General features: G+C 44.9%; 1 protein-coding gene across 2 annotated transcripts in view; it reads left to right on the plus strand.

Moving 5' to 3' along the window:
* Nucleotides 1-19924, plus strand: part of TCFL5 (transcription factor like 5) — a 226581-nt gene extending 206657 nt beyond the window's left edge. For both annotated transcript variants that reach the window (XM_033962533.1, XM_033962534.1), the window contains exon 6: nt 19186-19924. In XM_033962533.1, the coding sequence (XP_033818424.1) occupies nt 19186-19305 (120 nt within the window). In that variant the 3' untranslated portion in view covers nt 19306-19924. The remainder of the gene's footprint in view (nt 1-19185) is intronic.
* The last annotated feature ends 2451 nt before the right edge of the window (nt 19925-22375 follow it).

Consider the following 22375-nt stretch of genomic DNA (forward strand, 5'->3'; position numbering starts at 1 on the left):
AGCGTTCCAGATTTCTACAACTCTGGGTGAAGAAGAACTTCCTTATGTTTGTACTGAATCTTTTCCCTTCTAACTTTAGTGAGTGCCCTTTCGTTCTCTTCACCTTGGAGAGGGTGAACAGTCTCTATGTCCCCTCTCAGGCTTCTATTTTCAAGGGAGAAGAGGCCCAGTTTCTCTAGCCTCTCGTATGGCAACTCCCCCAGTCCCTTAACCATTTTTGTTGCTCTTGTCTGGACCTTTTTGAGTAGTACTATGTCCTTTTTCATGTACGGCGACCAGTGTTGGATGCAGTATTCCAGGTGGGAGCGTACCATGGCCCGGTATAACGGCATGATAATCTTTTCAGATCTGTATGTGATCCCCTTCTTAATCATGCCTAGCATTCTGTTTGCCCTTTTTGCCATCACCACGCATTGTGCAGACGGTTTCATTGACTTGTCTACAAGTACTCCTAAGTCTCTTTCCTGGGGGCTCTCTCCGAGTATAGCTCCGGATATCCTGTATTCCGGTGAATGGCTAGGACCATGGGACACCTAAATCTACATGTCTAAGAGGCAGGAGAGCCAGCCCAGGCATATGAGTGACAATGTTTGAACAGCAGGAGTAGGTGCTCAGAAAAAGGAGAGGGAGGATATGCTTATATTGAGCTTTTGGAGGCCTTTTCATTAAGCGTTCTTCCCTACAGACTCAGAGTAGAGACAAAATCTTAGTGAATAGGCCCTATAACTAGGCCATTAAAAGAGCCTAACCATTGTTAAAAAAAACTATATACAGTAGTACCTTGGATTACGAGTATAATCCGTTCCAGGAGCATGCTCGTAATCCAAAATGCTCGTTTATCAAAGCGAGTTTCCCCATAGGAAATAATGGAAACTCGCTTTGATGCGTTCCCCCCGGGAGAACCAGCATTGCTCCCCTCGAAGGCACCCCCCTGCCTCGAACCGGCACTCCCTGCCACGATCCGACCCCCCCCCCCCCCCCCGACACGATTGGGCACCCCCCCTGCCGCTTCTTACCCTCATCTGGGCACTCTAGAAGATCGGACTCCTCGTCTGCTGGGCTTTGAGCATCTGAGCATGCTCAAGGCCCAGCAGACGAGGGCCGGTCTTCAAGAGTGCCCAGATGAGAGTAAGAAGCGGCGGGGGTATGCCCAATTGTGTTGGGGGGGGGGGTCGGATCGTGGCGGAGGGGTGCCCAATCGTATAGGGGGGGTCGGATCGTGGCAGGGGGGGTGCCGGTTCGAGGCAGAGGGGTGTCGGATTGCGGGGGGGTGCTCGTAAATCGAACCATGCTCGGTTTCCGAGGCACCGATTTTGCAAATGTTTTGCTCGTCTTGCAAAACACTCGCAAACCAGTGCACTCGTAAACCGAGGTACCACTGTACATGATTTTCCAATGTACACTTCTCCTTCCATATTCGTGGTTTCAGCATTCACAGTTTTGATTATTCACGGTTTTTAGCATGCTGGCTCCTGCCCCCCCAATTATGTCAGCTTGCATAGAGAAATCGCTGATTCCAAGCGTTTACAGAGAAAATCGCTGATTCCCAGCACTTTCTTCACCGTGTTTTGCCTCTTCTGCAGGAACAGGCCAGGTCTCCCACCATATTAATTTGCAGCTTCACCATATTCACGATGGTTTTTAATAGAAAACTCCTCCACCTATCCCCCCCTTGAAACAATTTACACTTATGCAGACGACATCCTCGTCCTCCTCGAGACCGATTCGAACCTCACCAACCTGTCTAAGAACATATCCTCTTGTATAATGAACCTACAATCCTGGGCCCACACTGTGCAAATGAAATTGAATGAGTCCAAAACAAGACTTCTATGGTCCAAAACTAGATCACCTACCCACCTCCATCCCACTACCCTCTGGCTCCTCTCTGCAGCTTGAGTTCTCGAGCAAGGTCTTGGGCATCATCATTGATTCCACATTGTCCTTCAATGACCACCTCCAATCCTTGGTAAAAAAAATGCTTTTTCAGCCTTCACATGCTGAGGAAAGTTAGGTCCTGCTTCCATCAAAAACATTTTACCCTCCTTGTCCAATCCATTATCCTCCACAGACTCCAACGGATTCAGAATGCCGCGGCCAAGCTCATCTTCGCTAAAAGTAAATTTGACCATGTCTCCCCGCTCCTGGCCAAGCTCCACTGGCTTCCGATAATCGCCAGGGTCCACTATAACTGTTTAACTTTCGAAATCCTATATGGTATCCTCCCTCCCTTTATCCCTCTTTCTTGGAATTCCTCAAACCCTAATACCATCCGATCCTCCCCCTCGCTAAAAGGCATTTCCCACACAGGAAAGCTAGGGACCTCCCTCCACTTCAAAATCACTGAGCTCTGGAACAACCTTACCTCCCCTCTTTGGAACTTGAGCTCTCTCCAAGTTTTCCGCAAACATCTGAAAACCTGGCTTTTCTCAAAAAATGTAGGTCTCCCTCCTTAGGAATCAAGGAAACTTATATCTTGGCATCCCAAGTCCTCAAAATTTTCTTCACACTTCTACCTCTAACCCTCTGTTGTAGTTCCTTCCTATTTCTCCTACTGTAAACCGCGTCGAGCTCTACGAACGTGGAGATGAAGCGGTATACAAACCTAAGGATTAGATTAGATTAGAAAAAGTTATTTGCGGTTTTTCTGTATTTGCAGTTCTGTTAATCCCCTATCACAGCAAATACGGAGGGAGAAGTGTAAACAGATGCATCAAAAGAAGATGTTATCTGTCCAAAAAATACACTGATATTTAACTTATTTTTACACTGACTTTTCTTCTGGTTTTTGTTCTTAATGATAAATTCAAGGGAAAATAAAAATTGCCATAAAAAAAAGTGTGCAGTAGATCCAGATTTATAAATTATCCCAGGACAAGCAGGCAGCATATTCTCACATGTGGTTGACCTCATCCATGGAGCCCCGGTACAGACAGCATTAAAAGTGTAGTGTCACTTAGTTTTTAGAAACTTTGTGACTGCCCAACGCAGGCTCGCGGTACCTCAGTTCTTCGCTTTCCGTGGAGCGAAGAAGTCATTTTTGACCTGAACTCTGTTCAGATCTGCCTAGCCTTCCCGCTATGTGTCGGGTTTTTTTTCTCTCTTTTTTAAGAGTATCTACCGTATTTTTTGCTCCATAAGATGCACCTGAGCATAAAACGCACCCATCTGTAGAGGAGGAAAAACCAAGGAAAAAAAAAAATTGGTTCAGAAATTTTTCTCTTCTTGGTTTTCCTCCTTTACACGTAGGTGTATCTAGTGGTCTGATGCTGGGAAGCCTGCAGCCCAAAGCCATCTCCAGCCCCCCTCCCCTCATATCTTTTTAAGTGGTCCAGCGCAGACTCCTGTTGGTTGGCTGCCTCTTTTCAGAGCGACGCACAACGCTCACCTCCCCTGCATCTTCCTCTCCCTCTCTGGACCGGTTCTCTGCATCCTGCCCATCATTGATGCCCGGATCACGCTGCCCCAGGGGTCATGTTCAGTCCTTTGGTCTCTCTCCCGTCTCTCCATTTGGCTCACACTCCCCTGTGGCCCGCTCTTGATTTCCTGACTTCTGTGCCCTTTTCTGAATTTAGAACTTCAACCAAGATCCTGCTCCTGGCCTTCTCCCTCTAGACGAAATGCCAACTCTCCGTCGTCCTCATCCACCGTGCTGTGATTCTTGTCGCCCAGCTTGTCCATCGGCTCTCCACCTAGTCCTGTTGTCTCCTCTTCGCCAGAATCTCCCACTAAAAATTTAGCATCCAATGCTTCCTGCAGCCGCTTTGTCAACTCGGCCTTCAGCCCACGGCAGTCTAGGCCCCGACACTGGAGCTCGGCCCGCAGGTCAGCTACCTTTATCTTCCGAGTGTCCAGCATGCTCATAGCCACTGCCGGTTTCCCCTCAATGCGTGCGGGCGCACTCACGTGGAAAAATTACAAATGCTGGAGGGGTGGGGGCAGGGAAGGTACGTGTGCGCCGCTGTCGTAAACCACCCAATCGCAGCCAATCACAGAGTGGCGCGGGACCAGCTGATGAGGACCAGCCAGCACGGTTTCAGTAAAGGCAGATCTTGTTTGAAAAACTTGCTGCACTTCTTCGAGAGAGTAAACAGGCAGATAGACAAGGGCGACCCGGTCAACATTGTATATCTGGATTTTCAGAAGGCGTTTGACAAGGTTCCACATGAACGACTACTTCGGAAAATTGCAAGCCATGGAATCGATGGTGAAATACTCACGTGGATTAAAAACTGGCTGGAACATAGGAAACAGAGAGTGGGGGTAAATGGACAATACTCACACTAGAAGAGCATCACCAGTGGGGTGCCACAGGGCTCGGTGCTTGGACCCGTGCTCTTCAACATCTTTATAAATGATCTGGACGTTGATCCGATGAGTGAGGTGATTAAATTTGCGGACGATACAAAGTTATTCAGAGTAGTGAAGACACAAAGGGATTGCGAAGATCTTCAACGTGACATAATCAGGCTTGAGAAATGGGCATCGACATGGCAGATGAGGTTCAACGTGGATAAGTGTAAAGTGATGCAAGTCGGTAACAAAAATGTCATGCATGAATACAGGATGTCCAGGTCGGTACTTGGAGACACATCCCAGGAAAGAGACTTGGGAGTTCTGATCAACAAGTCAATGAAGCTGTCCACGCAATGTGCGGCGGCGGCGAAAAGGGCAAACAGAATGCTAGGAATGATAAAGAAGGGGATCATGAACAGATCGGAGCAGGTTATCATGCCGCTGTTCCGAGCCATGGTGCGCCCTCACCGTACATGAAGGACACAGTACTATTCAAAAGGGTCCAGAGAAGAGCGACTAAAATGGTTAAGGGGCTGGAGGAGTTGCTGTACAGCGAGAAATTAGAGAAACTGGGCTTCTTCTCCCTTGAAAAGAGGAGATCGAAACATTCAAGATACTGAAGGGAATAGACTTAGTAGATAAAGACAGGTTGTTCACCCTCTCCAAGGAAGGGAGAATGAGAGAGCACTCTCTGAAGTTGAAAGGGGATAGATTTTGTACGAACGTAAGAAGTTCTTCTTCACCTAGAGAGTGGTAGAAAATAGATAGTTGCGCGGGGACAGAAATCCCACCCGTCCCCGCCAAAGTCCCACCCATCCCCACCCGTACCCGTGAGGACTCCCACCCATCCCCGCGAGGAATCCCTCCGTCCCCGCGAGGAATCCCTCCGTCCCCGTGAGGAATCCCCTACATCCCCGCCCGTCCCTATAAACTACAGAAATAGTTATTTCATTTAATTATGCTATTGAATTAAAGGCTCTGGTAGAAACCCATTTAAAAATAAGCAAAAAGACTTTATTAATTTGGAAATATTAATTGGGAATAATACATACTTTGTAAACGGGTTTCTACCAGAGCCTCTAATGTTTATAAATTTTTATCAACACAACTAATATACTACTTTATCCTGAAGCAAAAAAAAAGAATTTTTTTCCTACCTTTGTTGCCTGGTTTCTGCTTTCTTCATGTTCTCATTCAATTCCTTCCATCCACTGTCTCTCTTGTCTCTGTGTCTTCCATTTGCTCTGTTACTGTACCTCTCCCTCTCCCTTTCTCCCCCCTCCCAAATTGGTCTGGCACCCATCTTTTTCCTTCCGCTCCCCCCATAGTCTGGCACCTCTGTCTTCTTCCCTGCCAGCGTCTTCTCCCCATTCCCTCTTCCCCATTTCCTTTCAGTGTCCTTCTCCCCCCCATCTTCACCATGTCCTGTCAGGCAGCATCCTTCTCCCCCCTCTGCCTTCCCCATGTCCTTTCAGCATCCTTCTCCCCCCTCTGTCTTCCCCATGTCCTTGCAGCGGCCTTCTCCCCCCTCTGTCTTCCCCATGTGCTTTCAGCATCCTTCCCCCCCTCCTCCCATTTTCCCCTTGTCCTTTCAGCGGCCTTCTCCACCCCTTTGTCTTCCCCAGTGCTTTCAGCGGCCTTCTCCCCCCTTAAGCGTCTTTTCTTCTCCACTCAACCTTTCCTCCCTCCCTGCCCCTTACCTTTGTGGCGCTTTCCCACCCGATCGACAACAGAACAGGCCCGGTCGGACAAATCTCCCTGTCCTGTAGCCGTGAATCTAAATTACCTTCTTACAGCAGCTGGAGTAGTGAAGCTGCTGTAAGAGGTAATTTAGATTTGCGGCTACAGGGCAGGGAGGTTTGTCGGCCGGGCCTGTTGTCGGTCGATCGGGGGACCTGACCAGCTGTGCACATTCTCCGGGGCGGACCGCCCCTTCCCCCCTCTTTCGTACGCCATTGCCTTTTTCCTACCTGCCCTGCCGCACACAGCCGACCGGAAGTCTTCCTGATGTCGGCACTGACGTTGGAGGAAGGGAGGGCTTTGCTTAAGCCCTCCCTCCGACGTCAGCGCTGACATCGGGAAGACCCGTTCGGCTGTGTGCTGCGACAGGGCAGGTAAGGAGGAGGAGACTACCCTCGCGGCTCGAGTGCACTGCGATCCAACCCCGCAGGAACCCCGCGACCATCGGAGGCGTCCCCACGGGATCCCCGCGACCCTAGGGGGCGTCCCCACGGGATCCCCGAGCCCTTAGGGGGCGTCCCCACGGGATCCCGGGATCCAAAGGGGGAACCCGCAGGATCCCCGCGGGATTCCCGTCATCCCTGTTCCCGTGCAGCTCTCTAGTAGAAAACTGGAATGATCTTCCGGAATCTGTCATAGGGAAAACACCCTCCAGGGATTCAAGACAAAGGTGGATAAGTTCCTACTCAACTGGAAAGTACGCAGGTGGGCTGGGTTCATTTAGAGCACTGGTCTTTGACCTAGGGGCTGCCGCGTGAGTGGACTGCTTGACATGATGGACCACTAGTCTGACCCAGCAGCGGCAATTCTTATGTTCTTATGCGTTGCGTATCATTCTGCAAAGAGGCAGCTGTCCAGCAGGAGACCGCGCTGGTCCACTGCCACTTTAAAAAGGTACCATTGAGGGGGGGCACGCGGTGTATTTGGTCCATAAGATGTGCACCTCCTTTTTGGGGTTGGAAAAAGTGCATCTTATGGTCTGAAAAATACGGTAATTTTTCTCTTCGGCTTAAAAAAAACCCTCCTTGACTATTATCGCATTGAAGATCCATTTCTCCATCGGTGCATCGATCCACTTCATCCAGATAACGACATTCCTTCTTTTCTACTTGATATTCCAAGTTCAGGAAGCATCGATCCACATCATGCACTTCAAAGCAGAAAAGAGCTTCACACCGAACCTCATCATTTTCCTCAGATCAGTACCGAGGTTATAGGAAATGTAAATCTTCTCAACGCTCATCTTCTCCAAAGCTTCTTTATGATTTACAGTCTGATTTAGAGGGTGACCTCTCTAGTTCTGCACTTGAGGCTTATGACACCCCTTTGGAACTATCTCAGGGAACTCCTCTAAAGCAGAATCAACTTTAAAAAAGTCCTTTGTTTCAAAGGTCTATGCCTCAACGCCACCTGGAAGAGAGGGGCGAACTATGGACAAATTTGGACGTCGCCTGTATCAAAATTCTATGTTGACAGTCCTTATTCACTGATTGTTCAGTATCTTTTTGATGTAAACCGCCTAGAACTTATTGGTGTGGCGGTATACAAAAATAAAGTTATTATTATTAATTATAATTTCTACATATCTTGTTATATGAAACATCTAGTATGAAAACTACCTTCCTTTGACAAATACACTTCCCACTCCGTATTCGCGGTGGTTAGGGGCAGAGCCGGCCTGCAAATAATAATCGGGCCGGTTCTGCCCTTAACCTCCACTTCCCCCCAGCTATTTTAAGGCCTGTAAGTCCCCCCTTAAGCCTTACCTGGTGGTCTAGTGGGTTTTTGGGGCAGGAGCGATCTTCCCACGCTCCTGCCCTATGCAGATCGCTTACAGGAAATGGCTGCCTTGAGCTCCCTTCGTAGTCTTGAGAGATGACAGGAGCTCAAGGCAGCCATTTCCTGTGAGCGATCTGCACGTGGCAGGAGCGTGGGAAGATCACTCCTGCCCCGAAAATCCGCTAGATCACCAGGTAAAGCTTAAAGGGGGGCTTACAGGGCTTAAAATAGCCTGAAAAATGAAAATGCATTTTTTTAATTTAAAACCGTGAATAAGCGAATCCATAGATACAGAAACCATGAATACGGAGGGGGAAGTGTATATTCCTGCCCATATCTTCAGGAATTTCACATTGTCAACACCTGTGCCCCCAAGGAGCGTGACGGGCAGTCAAGTAGTGACACGCTGCTTAAATCTGGCGTGGGCCTCCTGGAACTAGGGGAGCCTTTCAGGTTGTTATCCCTAGGCAAAAGCCTAGAATTGCTCTTTCAAATGGTCTTCCAATGAACACCACTTAATCAGAATGGCCATAAGAAAAAAATGTAAACGTTATTTGGCCAATGGCCTCAAAATCATAGTCCATAACAGGTTTCAACGAAAGCATGAAAACATAAAAGATTCCTCAAAACAAACTTTAACTCTGTCGCAAGCTCTGGACTTTAGTAGGTAGATCATACACAGTCCTCTTCACCAGAGTCTAATGTTAGGAATGCATTGTACGAGAAAAAAATATAATCATTTCGATTAACTGCTCCACTATTTTACAGCAGCCAAAATAAGCAGCTCTCTGTTCCTGAGCTGCAGGATGGGAGCTTATTGCAGTGATTAATAAGCCAGCAATATTGGGCTACCGGCACAGGTATCCATGAGAAACAGACAGCTTAATTTATACTTCTGTGAAGCAGGTTCTTTAGCAAGGCACACAGACAGCTTTATGGCATTTATGCAGTTGACAGCAAATACTGGTTCTTAAAGATGAACTCAATCAAAACTGGGATGGTGGTTAACAGAGAAAACATACCAGCTTTAAACTTGGGAATTTTCAATACGTTTCTGAGAAGCATGCAGGGTCAGTGCAATCAAAGGAGCTGCTATAACAACAGCTAACAGCTGGAGGAACGAAGAGAGAGGGGTGACATGATTGAAACGTTTAAGTACATCACGGGACGTATCGAGTCGGAAGATGATATCTTCTGTCTCATGGGACCCTCGACCACCAGAGGGCATCCGCTGAAAATCAGGGGAGGGAAGTTTCATAGCGACTCCAGAAAGTACTTCTTCACCGAAAGAGTGGTGGATCATTGGAACAAACTCCCACTGCAGGTGATTGAGGCCAGCAGCGTGACAGATTTTAAGAGAAAATGGGATACTCACGTGGGATCACTAAGGGAGTGAATTCAGGGGGGCGGATACTTGAAATGGGCAGACTTGGTGGGCTATAGCCCTTTTCTGCCGTCATTTTCTATGTTTCTGGTGTCCCCACATGGAGATCTATTAACAGTGAATCAGAGGAACAAACAGGTTGAGTTTCCTGCCCAGCATTAATTTAATCACTGTTCTGTACAGTGAAGGATACAGTCCCTTAGTTTTAAGGCACAGAGAAAAAAATGCAGAAACTTTACAGTCCAAAAATACTTTCTCTTGCATACCAGGAAAAAGAAAAGAAAACATCCAGCAAACTCACGTTTGTTTCAAGCCACTTCCATTCTTTCTGGCCAAGCTTCAGCTGCAGTAGAGAATGACATGGGTTTCGTTTACCACGGTAAACCGCAGTAAATCTGCAGGAATGGAGACATTTGCAACTGGTTTACCACAGGAATTGAGACAAGACCTTTTAACGCCCCATGGGAGTAGTGAAAAGTCTTACTCCTGTGGTAAAAAAAATTGCTCCCGTGTCAGACTCGGCATCTTCTCCCCAGCTCCTCTTGCGACTATTTTACCTTCAGGAGCCAGCCATGACATGATGAAGACAGAAGGAACCAAAGCCTGAGACCAATGTGATTTGAAGAATAAAATTACCAGACAACAACAACAACAAAAAAATTATTTTATATTTTGTGATTAGAATATTTCAGATTTGAAATATGTATCCTGCTAGAGCTGGTATTAGACATAACTGGGGACCGTAAAGTCAAGGTTGTGCTTCTTTATCTTCCAGCTGGCTTAGGGCTCTCTCTCTGACCAGGGGGCAGTTGCCCTAATTGCACTCCCCTAACATTATTCTTGCCAAAAGTGACTAAAGTATTCTGTTAGCTTGATTTTTCTATGTAGCATTCTGTAGTAATTTGGTTTGTTCAGTTTTCACAATATTGAAGGGGATATTTGTGAAAGGGAGGGGAGAAGGGTTTTGTTGAACCTTGCTCTGTTTTATTTGTGTTTATAAAATTACAATTGCCAGAGGAGAAGCTTCCGCTCACACACACGGGACTGCAGGGTGGCACAGGCAGGCTTCACTGGCATCAGTTTCTTTTATAAAGTTCTGCAAAAGTAAAAGGGAGGGAGGGAAGGAAGGGGCCACGCGCGCAATCGGTGACCGCGTTCCTTTACTCCCTTAAGTTTCTTTACGCTACAAAGGTAAGGGGGAGGGAGATTCTCGGGCCGTTGAAGGGTGGTGAGGTGGCGAGAGGGAAGGGCGAATGCTACGGGGACGGGGCGGTGAAGGGGATGACGGGTTCAGGGACGGGGCAGTGAAGGGGACGGTGGTCCAGTGACAGGGACAGATTTTTTCCCCGTGTCATTCTCTAAGCTGCAGCACCACTCTCTTCAATGACCATAGCCGTACTCGGTTCTGAGATAAGAAAATCTGGAGTCAAGTTACTCTCTGCTTGCTCCTCTGTCATCTCCCAGTCAGTGCTGTGTAGCTGAGCTGCCTGGACTGGGGGTAAGCTCAGTCCCACTCTGAGCTTCCTGTTGCTGTCTGCTGAGCCTCGCTTTAAGCCGAGGAAAACCACACTGCCTTGGCTTATGTGGGGGAAGAGCTTTCCTTCCTCAGCTTTTGACATTTCTCTGAAAGAAACCTTTCTTGTTTCTGCCTTACAGGAACTGGGCAATAGCAGGGCAGAGATATCCTGCTTTGCTTTGGCACTGCCTCAGGTAAGGCAAACATTTCCTTGTTCTGTCTCAGTCTTATCTTCACTGCTCATAGGGTAGTCAGCTAAATTACTGTCATGGGCTCTGACCTGGTTTGCCCTTCTGCACCAGGGTTTGTGTGATATTCTATATTTTCCTGTGATAAACCTTGGAACTGCAGTAGGTTTGTCGTCACATCTTCTGTACTCTTTCCCAGACTAGAAAATATTTGGCGCGATCTGCTTACAATGCCTTCGAGTTATCATCTAGACTAGAGCATCTTCTATGTCAGTGGCAATGAGACGCCTAGCATGGTTGAGGGTCTCAGATATGGACATCAATCTACAAGACAGATTAGCTAATATTCCCTGTTTGGGTGAAGAACTGTTTGTTGATTCCTTTGAGGTAGCCACACAAAAGTTAACAGATCTTGAAAAGAATTGGAATGCTTTGGTCAGAATGAAGACTAAACCTCCCTCAGCTTCACAGGCATCTAAACCTGCCTCTTCATATCAGCACTGCTATTCTGCTAAACCTGCTGCACCTCGTCCATTTCAGCAGAAGAAACAAAAGCAACAGTGATCCCAAAAGTCTCAATCAGCAGCTCCTCAAAAGCCTGCTCAGTCTTTTTGACGTGCTCATGGAGAGTATAGCCGCTGTTGCTCTCTCTCAGTCTCTTCCTCAGTTTATCGGAAGTTGGCGCCAATTATACCATCAACGTTAGACACTGATAACCAATTTGTGGGTTCTCAAGGTCATTCAAGAGGGTTTATGCTCTTCATTTTGTTACTACACCTCCAGATCATCCTCCAAGAGAGTCTTCTTTCAACCCTCAGCAGACATCCCTTCTTCAGGAGATAGAATCTCTACTCCTTATGAATGCCATAGAAATAGTACCCCCTGCTCTAAAGAATCAGGGCTTCTACTCCCAGTATTTTCTCATCCCAAAGAAGATGGGATGTTTCTGTCCAATTCTAGACCTCTGAGACTTGAACAAATTCTTGTTAAAAGAAAAATTTTGAATGCTGTCCTTGGTGACTCTGTATCACATCTTAGATCAAAATGATTGGCTATGCTCTCTGGATCTAATAGAAGCTTATACCCACATAACCATTCACTCTGCTCATAGGAAGTTTCTGAGATTTCATTTAGGCCATCAGCATTTTCAGTACAAGGTTCTGTCCTTCAGCCTGGTATCCTCACCTAGAGTATTCATCAAGTGCCTGGTAGTAGCTTTAAGGGCTCAAGGTCTCTCCGTATTTCAACGACTGGCTAATAAAAGATGCCTGTCCTCAAGAGGCCTGTCCTCAGCAACAAAGTCAACAATCCGGTTTCTTCAGCAGTTGAGATTCGAAGTAAATATTCCAAAATCTCAACTTCAACCCTCTCAAACTCTATAATTCATAGGAGCCCTGCTTGACACCATTCAACTCAGGGCGTTCTTACCTCAGCAAAGACAAGACAGTTTGGTTCAACTTTGCAACCAGGCTTATCACCTTCCATTCATCTCAGCCAGGCTAATGATTCTATTGGGTCACATGGCATCCACAGTCCATGTTACCCTCTTTGTGCGATTCCTCCTCAGGACAATTCAGTGGTCACTAGTGTCCCAATGGTCTCAAGCTCTTGATCCACTCTTACAAGAGATTTTAGCCACAGCTTCACTTCGTCAATTTCTGTAGTGGTGGATGAATTTCTCAAATCTTTCCAAAGGGTGTTGTTTCAAATCCTTCTACATCAGAAAGTTCTGATCACAGACTCATCCAAATATGCTTGGCATATCTCAGCACAGTGTATTTTAGAGCTTTATGCTCTTTTCATGCAGAGAACCCTTTCTTTGTATTATGCACGCAGCAGGTGTTCCTCCATACTGTACCTTCCTTCTTGCCGAAGGTGGTCTTGGCTTTCTATGTCAATCAGGAGATTAGGTTACCTGCTTTTCATCCAACAAGTTTGGAGTGCAAAACAGATCTTTCGCATACTAGGTGGCTGGAGGGTCTTGCTCCTTTATTTGGAAAGGACTATTGAGTCCAGGCTGGTCACTTTTTTTGTTCAGTTGCACCTCACCGTGGTAGGCCGGCGTCCAAGTCCTTGATTGCTTGATTGATTAGAATGGCAATTCCGCAACTTCTGTCACCCGCAGCAAGCAGCAACTGATCTCGCTTAAAGCACTTTTGACAAGAAGTGTGGCTGCATTGCGGGGGAATTTCGCGTGATTCATCCTGATGAAATTTGTAGGGCAGCTTCTTGGTCCTGGCTTCATACGTTTGCCCGATTTTACTGAGGAGTTGTGGTAGCGCATTCTGATGCCATTTTCTAGTTTGAGGGCAGGCTCGTCTGGCCTTCCCTAGCTACCATGGCTTTGGTACATCACCTAGCATGTGGAATCTGGAAGGGGCGTAACAGAATGGAAGATTAGGTTTATACCTTTAATCTTCTTTCTGTTAGTCCCTGGAGGATTCCATAAGACCTGCCCTCTTTGTCTTTACTCAGTTGTTTGGAGTAGCCTGCTCTTTTATTCCTCTGTCACTCTCATTACAGGTTTGAAGGTTTTCCAGGCAGTTGGCAGGTCCTGTGGGGAGTTTCTGTGTATAACATTACCGAAGGCCTTTTTTGGGGTGCTCATTGCACATTACAGGTTAGTCATTGTTCATCAATGTTTTTTTCTTAGTTGTCTTTGTGCCTGTTTATCACTTGTTAATATTTTGCTGAGCAAACCAGCTTGATTTTGGGACTTAAGTGGATTTGTTTCCTAGTTCTCAGGCTAAGGGGGTGGAGCATGTGCCCATAAAAGTTGTGGATTTCTGCAATATCCAGACTGCGGGTTGGGATTGAACACCTAGCTTATGGAATCCTCCTGGGACTAAGAGAAGATAATTCTAGGACAAGCAGGCAGCATATTCTCACATGTGGATGACGTCATCCATGGAGCTCCAGTATTGGCAGGTTTAAAAGGGTATCGCCATTTTAAGAACTTAAGAAAGTTTGTGAACCGCCTTAACACGCATGCAGGAGTGCCTTCCTCCCTGACATAGGTGCACAGCTCCTCAGTTCTTAGTTTTTGTGGAGCTTAGAGGTCATGTGTTTTTGAACATTGTTCAAATTTTTCTGCCTTTTGCTTGTGTTTTTCTTATTTAGTCTTTAGTTAGTCTTTATTTTCTTTCTTCTATTTTTCTTAAAAAAAATTTTTTGCCTCACAGGCGTTCGTCCGGCGGGGCCTCTTTCTTCTACCTCAGCTATAGAGTTTAATTTAGCTGATGCAGTTTTCCTGTCAATGTCCCGTCCATTAACTGGTTTTAAGTGCGGCAGGTGTCAACAGACCCCCCTACTCTTGGTGTTTGCAGTGTCTTGGCCCAGAACACCATGTCGACTCCTGTATGTGTTGTTCTTCTCTTCAAAAACAATCCATCAAGAGCTGCAAACTTCAGCAAGAGAAGTTATTTGGTATTACCATGGACATCGACAAACCGACATCAAAGGCATTGATTTTATCACCGGTATCGGAGGCAGTGTCTGATTGGCCTGGACACCTAAGGCCCCTCCTATGGGGCAACCAGGCCAGTCAGAGCCTTAGGCTCTTTCCCACTGGGGGTGCACATGGCCAGGCGCCGGCAGGTGTTTCTTGGCAGCGGGAGTGAATCGGCAGTAGGGGGGTTGTTGGTTGGTAGTGGGAGAGATTGAACATCTTGCCCGCTGTTGTGTTTTTTTTTTTTGGGGGGGGGAGGGCTTATGTGCTTTTTCTGCACATGTGCCCATCGCTATCACCAGCAATGGGCACATGCAAGTTTAGCAAATATTTGCTGCTGTCCACCGACCTCATTTGCATGTGCAATTTTTTGAGAATGTCTTACTCACTTTTTTCAATTTATTATCAAAATGTCTGTGGTGGCAGACCATAGCTTTTTAACCCAGTTTTTTGAGAATCCTGGCCATTTGGCTAGACAGTCATCTAGAATCTATTTGGGGTGAGAATCTAACTCCATTCCCCCCAGCCTCTTAAAAAAAAAATTGCCTGTTATGCTACTTGTTCCCCTCCCCTTTTTATATTGCAAGGAGCCTAGAATTGTATATTTGAGGATTCAGTCTTGCTTGTTCATAAAGAAAACAAAGTTACATACCTTTAGCAGGTGTTCTCCAAGTACTGCAGGATTTGAATCCTCATAACCCTCAAACTCCAAAGAGTTATATTCTTCCAGCTAGTAACAGACTAATGAAGTCCTGTGTGACAGTAGCAGGTGCGAACAGGCCCATATATGCAGTGAGCAACCCACACACTTTTAGAAAAAATTTTGGTGTACCCAAAAATCTTGTGAAAACCACTTTCTACTCTGAACCAACTCCATCCTACCAGCCTTCCAGGAAAGGAAGCTATCTCAACGCACCTGACGCTGGGAAACCGCCCACTCCACCAAACTCAGAGGGAACACCAGCGGTCTTACCCTTAAAGTGAGTGAGTCCCACTTCACTTACTCCCCCCAACCAACTGGAAGAGGAAACATTCCCATATCAGAACTCACAAGTGAGCATAGCAGACTCCCTAACACAACAGGACAGAGTGGAAGAAAGACACTCTCCCCTCCCCCAACCTTCTCTACACCTCCCAGATTCTTGCACCTCACACTAGGTACCAGGCTAAAGAAGATACCCCTCTACACACAAAAACACAATGTCTCCTGGTTTAACAACAAGTTTACTCGTCCATCTACTACTCTTCCTATTCCTAACCAACAGAAAAACAGCAGGGTACCATACATCCTTAATCCCAACCTTATCAGAATCCTACAGGCATCCTCAACCATCCAGAAAACTCTACCAGAAACCTGATAGACTGCTCCTCATTCAACCATATCAGCATAGCTACTAGCTGGGGAAAAAGACCACCCCCAAAACCAAGATCTTCAGTCCACAATTCTCACCCTCAAACTAAAATTTTCCTCCACCCCCTCTCCCCACACAAACTATACCTCACTAGCCTGTGCATATATGAACATCAGATCAATAAGCACAAAAGCAAACCTTATAAAAGACTGGATCGTTAAAAAAACAGTTAAGTTGCTTATTCCTAGCCGAACCTGGCTAACCTCTGACTCGGATCCCAGAATCACAGAACTCTGCCCGAAGGGTTACAAAATAGAATTGGTCTGCAGAGAAAAAAATGAGGAGGAGGTCTAGCCATCATACTCAAAAACAACATCAACTTAAAGACCCTAGACAAACACTCCACTCCCCATCTAGATCTCCTAGCCTGCCAATTATCCAACGATACACTCATAGGAACTCTAACCTGCATTCTTTGTTACACAACACCAGGAAAATGGAATGCTAACAAACAAGCTCTCGAAGAATTCATTTATCAGAACTCCCTAACATCACCTCATAACCTACTCCTTGGAGACATAAACCTCCACCTAGAAGACCACACCTCCAAACAAGTAGAAAATATACTCTCATACCTCAAAGCACTGAACTACCAGATCCTCAACCCCCAACCCACACACGAAAAAGGCCACCAACTAGATGTCACTGCATACATGTCCCAGCACACTCACAATCCCGAAATCCACATCTCAAATGGGGCCTAGCACCCCTCCCTCTGGTCAGATCACTACAAATACACCTTTAACATCAATTGGGCTCAACGCAATAACAAGCAACCCCCTCCCAAAACCTCCTTCAAAATACGCCAAAAAATCGAACCCTCCACATTCTGGGACAAAGCAGACCCCGCAATCACCAATATAGCCCCCAACGAATTCATAACACAATGGCGTACTGTAAGCGAAACCATCCTGAATGAGCTAGCTCCTGAAAAATCAAAATCCAGAATCTGTAGACAGTCAGACAAATGGTTCGACACTGAACTTCTCCAACTAAAAAAGCTCTGCAGACAACTAGAAAGAGAATGGAAAAAAAAGAGCCTAGAACACACAAAAACAGCATGGAGAACTCAAATCAACCAATACAAGAACAAACTCAAGGAAAAATGGAAAGCCTACTACTCCAAAATGATAGGCACGGAAACCCTAGACACAAAAAAGCTATTAAATCTAGTAAAGAATCTCACCGACACCAAACCTCACCTAGCTACACAAGGAAACCACCCACCGACAGCTATCCAACTAGCAGATCATTTCAAAAATAAGATCACCAAGATCAGAACCGCATTCAACAATACTCACACCCACCTCGACAAGATAACAAGCCCTTCAACAGGAGAAGCCATCGCCACAAACAGAAGCTGGACAGTCTTCCCTGTATTACATTGGTCGGATATGAATCAACTCTACAAAAAATACAGCCAAGCTTCTTGCGACCTAAATAACTGCCTCACCTACCTGTTATCAAACTCCTCCACCACATTTAGAGCCAACCTCATGCTATGGATTCAAAACCACATTAACAGAAGGTCAATTCCCTCAAGACCTTGGAGAGATCATAATCACCCCAATCATGAAAGACCACAAAGGCCCAATAGATAACTCCTCCAACTACAGACCAATTGCTTCAATACCAATATACGTTAAAATAATAGAAGGTCTAGTTGCACAATACCTCACCAACTACCTGGAAGACCATAACCTACTTCACCCCTCACAATCAGGATTTCGAACCAACCACAGCACAGAAACACTACTTGTAACACTACTAGACACAGCTCGGCAGCAAATTAGCAAAGGCAAAAAGATGATGCTAATCCAACTTGACCTCTCTGCAGCATTTGACCTGGTCGACCACTCCATACTGCTACAGATACTTGATGCCTCAGGCAAGGTCTACAATTGGTTCCAAGGATTCCTCAAATCAAGAACCTACAGGGTAAAGTCCAATAATATCAAATCAGAACCATGGTCCAACCCATGCGGAGTTCCACAAGAATCGCCTCTATCACCTACGCTCTTCAACCTCTTTATTTCCTCCCTTGGAGCCACTTTAGATAACTTAAATGTTACATCCTTCAGCTACGCAGACGACATCACCATACTCCTCCCCTTCGACCCATCAGAGCCCACCACTATAGCAAAACTGGAAATAACCCTAGATGCAGTGGAAAAATGGACGGTAGACCCTAAACTGAAACTAAACTCAGATAAAACAAAATTCCTTCTGCTCGAAAAGGCCAAAACTCCCACCATTACAGAACTGAAAATTAAAGACACCAAATACCAAAAGACACCAAACAGCCCGAACTCAAACTCCTAGGAGTAACGATAGACAGATGCTGCACAATGCAGTCTCAAATCAATAAAACATCTCAGAAAGCTTTTTTAATTATGAGAAATCTATGTAAAATAAGAAAATTCTTTGACCCAGCACAATTCAAGCTAATTGTCCAATCCCTAGTCTACTGGACTATTGCAATTCCCTCTATCTACTTTGTCCTGCCAACATGATAAAACAACTTCAGACTATACAAAACACTGCCCTCAGACTGATCTACTCCCTGAGAAAATATGATCATATTACAACTGCCTTCTTAGACTCTCACTGGCTACCTATGCAAGCACAAATTCAATTCAAATTCTACTGTCTATTATTCAAAGCATTAAACGGCTCCGCCCCCCCCCCCTATCTAAACAACTGCCTAAACCAGATCCTCACCTCAAGACAAAGAAGAACTCCGAACCCTTTTGCCTTCCCTCCACTCAAAGGCATTCAGCGCAAAAAGATGTTTGATAACCTTCTGGTGACGCAAGCAGCAAAACTTAACCACTCCATCTCCAACCTGTTGACGGCAACGGGCGACTTCAAAACTTTTCGAAAAGAAATCAAAACCCTACTTTTCAAAAAATTTATCCAGATATCTTAACCCAATCCTTCCCCCTCCTCCTAGATAAATTCTCCCCCAAAACCTCCACTTAAATAATCTCTTCCTCCCCAAAACACCAACCAAGTATTCAGATCCCTGAAATGTAACGTAATCTTATTTGTACTCTAACTGTAATCTATTTGTTATATCACACAGTAACGTACAGTCAATTTAATATCCAATTTGCAAGTTCTTCTGGAATTAATCCAGGTACCTCTCCTCCTTGTAACCAAAAACAAACAAACCCCAAAACTGTTGTAACTTCACTGGAAATGTCCAGTTAGCTCTTTTGTAATCCGCCTTGAACTGCAAGGTATAGGCGGAATAGAAGTCTCTACTGTAATGTAATGTTTCACATATCAGGCTGTGTCAGTGACATCATGCATGTGGGAGAATTAAAGTCCAACTATTCTTGGAGAATGTTTGCTTATTGGTAAGTAATTACATCCCACTGTAATAAAACAAAATTAATATGTGTATTTTTGGACTTCAGGAATTTGAAAGTGTATTCTGTGGAAAAACTGGCAGACGATTAAAAGTTTCACGATCTGATCCCACGACTTGTCCAGTGCAGGAAAATATGCAGACCAGCTCAACATCAGAGAAAAAGTGATATGAGTGATGGTGGTATCCTAGGTTATGGCATCAAATCTGCAGTAAAACACAGGACTTGCAGAATCTCCATCTCAGTGTCTGATTTAAAAGTTACTACATGCTGACTTGAAAAATAAAATATTTACGAACAGTAAATAAATTACTTAATTTGATGAGCGAAAAATGAACTAGCATAGTAGTTTCATAAAGCCCTGGGTGTTTTTGTTTTGTGTATGAGGGGGGTGGGGGGTTGGCGGGTGGTAAGGGAAAAAAAGCAATAGGGAAATGTGTTGAAAATGACCCAGATCAGCTGTTTTCCACTTTAGTTACCAAAATTCCATCAGGTTTTCTTATATAACTTATTTGTTAGAGAACATCAATATGACCTGTGCAGATTAGTAGCAGTATTTAATTTCAATTAGAATGAAAATATACCCTTATAATGTCTATTAAATTTTGTGTTTGTATGCACAATGTCCATCATACATGGTTATCTGTTACTTCTCTGTATTTTATGTATTAGTAGTTACAATTTGCCAAATATAGTGTAATGTATATGCTAGCATAGCTCAGACATGGTGCTGTTGGCAGTGTTTTTAAAATAACGCTATTTTAAATAAACTTTGTTTTCCCCCATGCATGTGTTTGGAGGTTCATTTATGGTGGTTTTGTGAAGAGGAATACAGAATTAATTTGGATTTTAGAAGTTTAACACCACCACCACCCTTTTACAAAACTGTGAAAGTGTTTTTTATCCCAGGACAAGCAGGCAGCATATTCTCACGTGTGGGTGACGTCATCCACGGAGCCCCAATGCGGACAGCTGCAAAAGCAATTTTTCTTTAAGAACTGTAGAAAGTTTGCGATAAACCACACCGCGTATGCGCGTGTGCCTTCCCGCCTGATGCGCCTTCTCCTCAGTTTGTTTTTCTGCGGAGCTAAGAAGTCGGCTTTTCAACTGCTTTTCATTTTATTGCCTTGCCTTCCCGCTCACGTGTAATTTTTCTTTCAGAATTCTATTTTTTCTTTTAGTATTGTCCCTTCAGTTTAAGAAAAACAAACAAACCCCCCAAATAACGAGTTTTCTTTCCCTCACAGACTTCTTGTCAGCGGAGCCTATTTACAACGCCTTAGTCTCGGACTAAATTTTGGTTGCGGTGGCTCCCTCATCAATGTCCTGGCTTTTTGGGGGTGGAATCTTCGCATGTTTTCAAGAACAAAGGACTATTTTGCATGTCATGGCATCAAGCGTATTCATGCCGACTCTACTGCGACCACCTTGCGTTTCACCTACTTTCATGAGGGGGGCATCTCATTCTTAGCCCCCTGTTTAGGCAAAATGTGCCACTTTGTGCACTGACAGCCAAGCCTAATTGATACCAGTGTCTTACCAGTATCGATGTCGATAGGATGTCAATGGTACTGACGGGGGTACCGTAGAATATTCCTTCTGAGATCAAGGGTATCAGTGCTCTTGATCATAAGGATGACCAGTATGATGAGCATCCAAATCGCAAAGATCGGGGAAGGCATTCCAGAAGCAGTTTCATACTTTCTCCACTTAGCATATTTCAGCAGTATCAAGGACATGCTATGTAATACCGCTGATGCAGAGGTACCTCCAACAATAAATTGTCATTCCTCCTGTTTTTTTCTGTCCTGCTGCACCATCCATACACATGGAGCACATAGCCTCCACAGTCCAAGTGACTTCCCTTGCAGGACTTCATCTATGGATCAGCGGGTTGTTTTGTTTTTCAGTCATCCCTATCCACGGATTACTCACTCTATTCTTGCTGAGCTCATCAACATGATCTTTGCATTCAAGGTCTCTAGTACTCTCAGATCTTCTAGTCCGTACGGACCATCAAGTACAACTAGGCTATATTAACTAACCAAGTGGAGTGAAGTTTTTTTTTTCTTCTTTAACTATAAAAGCCTCGAAAGATTTGAAATTAGGCACTTCCTCACAGCAGTTTCCTCAAAGCAGTTTCCATTCCAGGGAGTGTAATTTTATTCTGACAAATATGCTCAGAAGCAACTTTTCATCTTCATGACTGGATTCTAGATTCAACGATTCTCCATTTCATTTCCTCTATATGGGAAACTCCGCAAGTAGATTTTCTTGCGTCTTACCTCGATGTTCAGCTACTCTGTTTTCACTCCAGACTTATGTGCCTCATCTTCTAGAAGTGGACTTTGTTCTCCTAAACTGGATGAACAAGTTCCAGATGTGTCCAGTCCTCCTCTTCTTTTCAGCTGCTTGTTCAGTTCAAGCGGGAGATTGCCACCTTGATTCCAGTAGCTCCTTGGTGACTGATGACCTTGAATTTCCTTCTTTTTCAACTTAGTTGTTGCCAATATCTCTGCTAATCTTTCCATCTATTCTTACGCAGAGTCAAGGTTCAGTCTACTTTCCAATCTTCAGCTTGCCTCATTCTGACAGTTTGGTATTTCTTAGGCTGAATTTAGCTCATTCCTCTCAGCCTACTACATTGATATTACCAGCTTCCAGAACACCAGCCATTTTGCAGTGTTCCCAGCAACAATGGACACCTTTTTTTCTGCTAAGTTTCTTTTTTCTCCTTAGGATCTGAGGTCATCTCTCTTTTGACTTCTCTCTTCCAGTTGTTGGATTCTTTCCTTAAACTCACTTCTGTTGCAGTTCGTCTTAATACTATTACTGCCTTTCACCGGCCAATGGATAGGGTGTCTATTTATGCTCATCTTCTCTTTCCTAGACTTATGACAGGATTTTTTCAATGCACAACCACCTCTCAGTTGTATGGGATTTCAGTATGGTTCCTGTCCACATCTGGGAGTTACATTTGAATCAATTTCTCACTGATTTTTATTTCTATCAATTGATTGTCCTATTTTTTCCAATTCTCTTCTAGCAAAATCGATTCTTTATACCAGTGTTTTTCAACCTTTTTTGGGCAAAGGCACACTTGTTTCATGAAAAAAATCACGAGGCACACCACCATTAGAAAATGTTAAAAAATTTAACTCTGTGCCTATATTGACTATATATAAAGTAATTCACTTGAGTGCCACCGCCGCCATCGGGAACAGGCCGTCGCCAAGTT

The sequence above is a fragment of the Geotrypetes seraphini genome, chromosome 11 (assembly GCF_902459505.1).
Source record: "Geotrypetes seraphini chromosome 11, aGeoSer1.1, whole genome shotgun sequence".
NCBI lineage: Eukaryota > Metazoa > Chordata > Amphibia > Gymnophiona > Dermophiidae > Geotrypetes > Geotrypetes seraphini.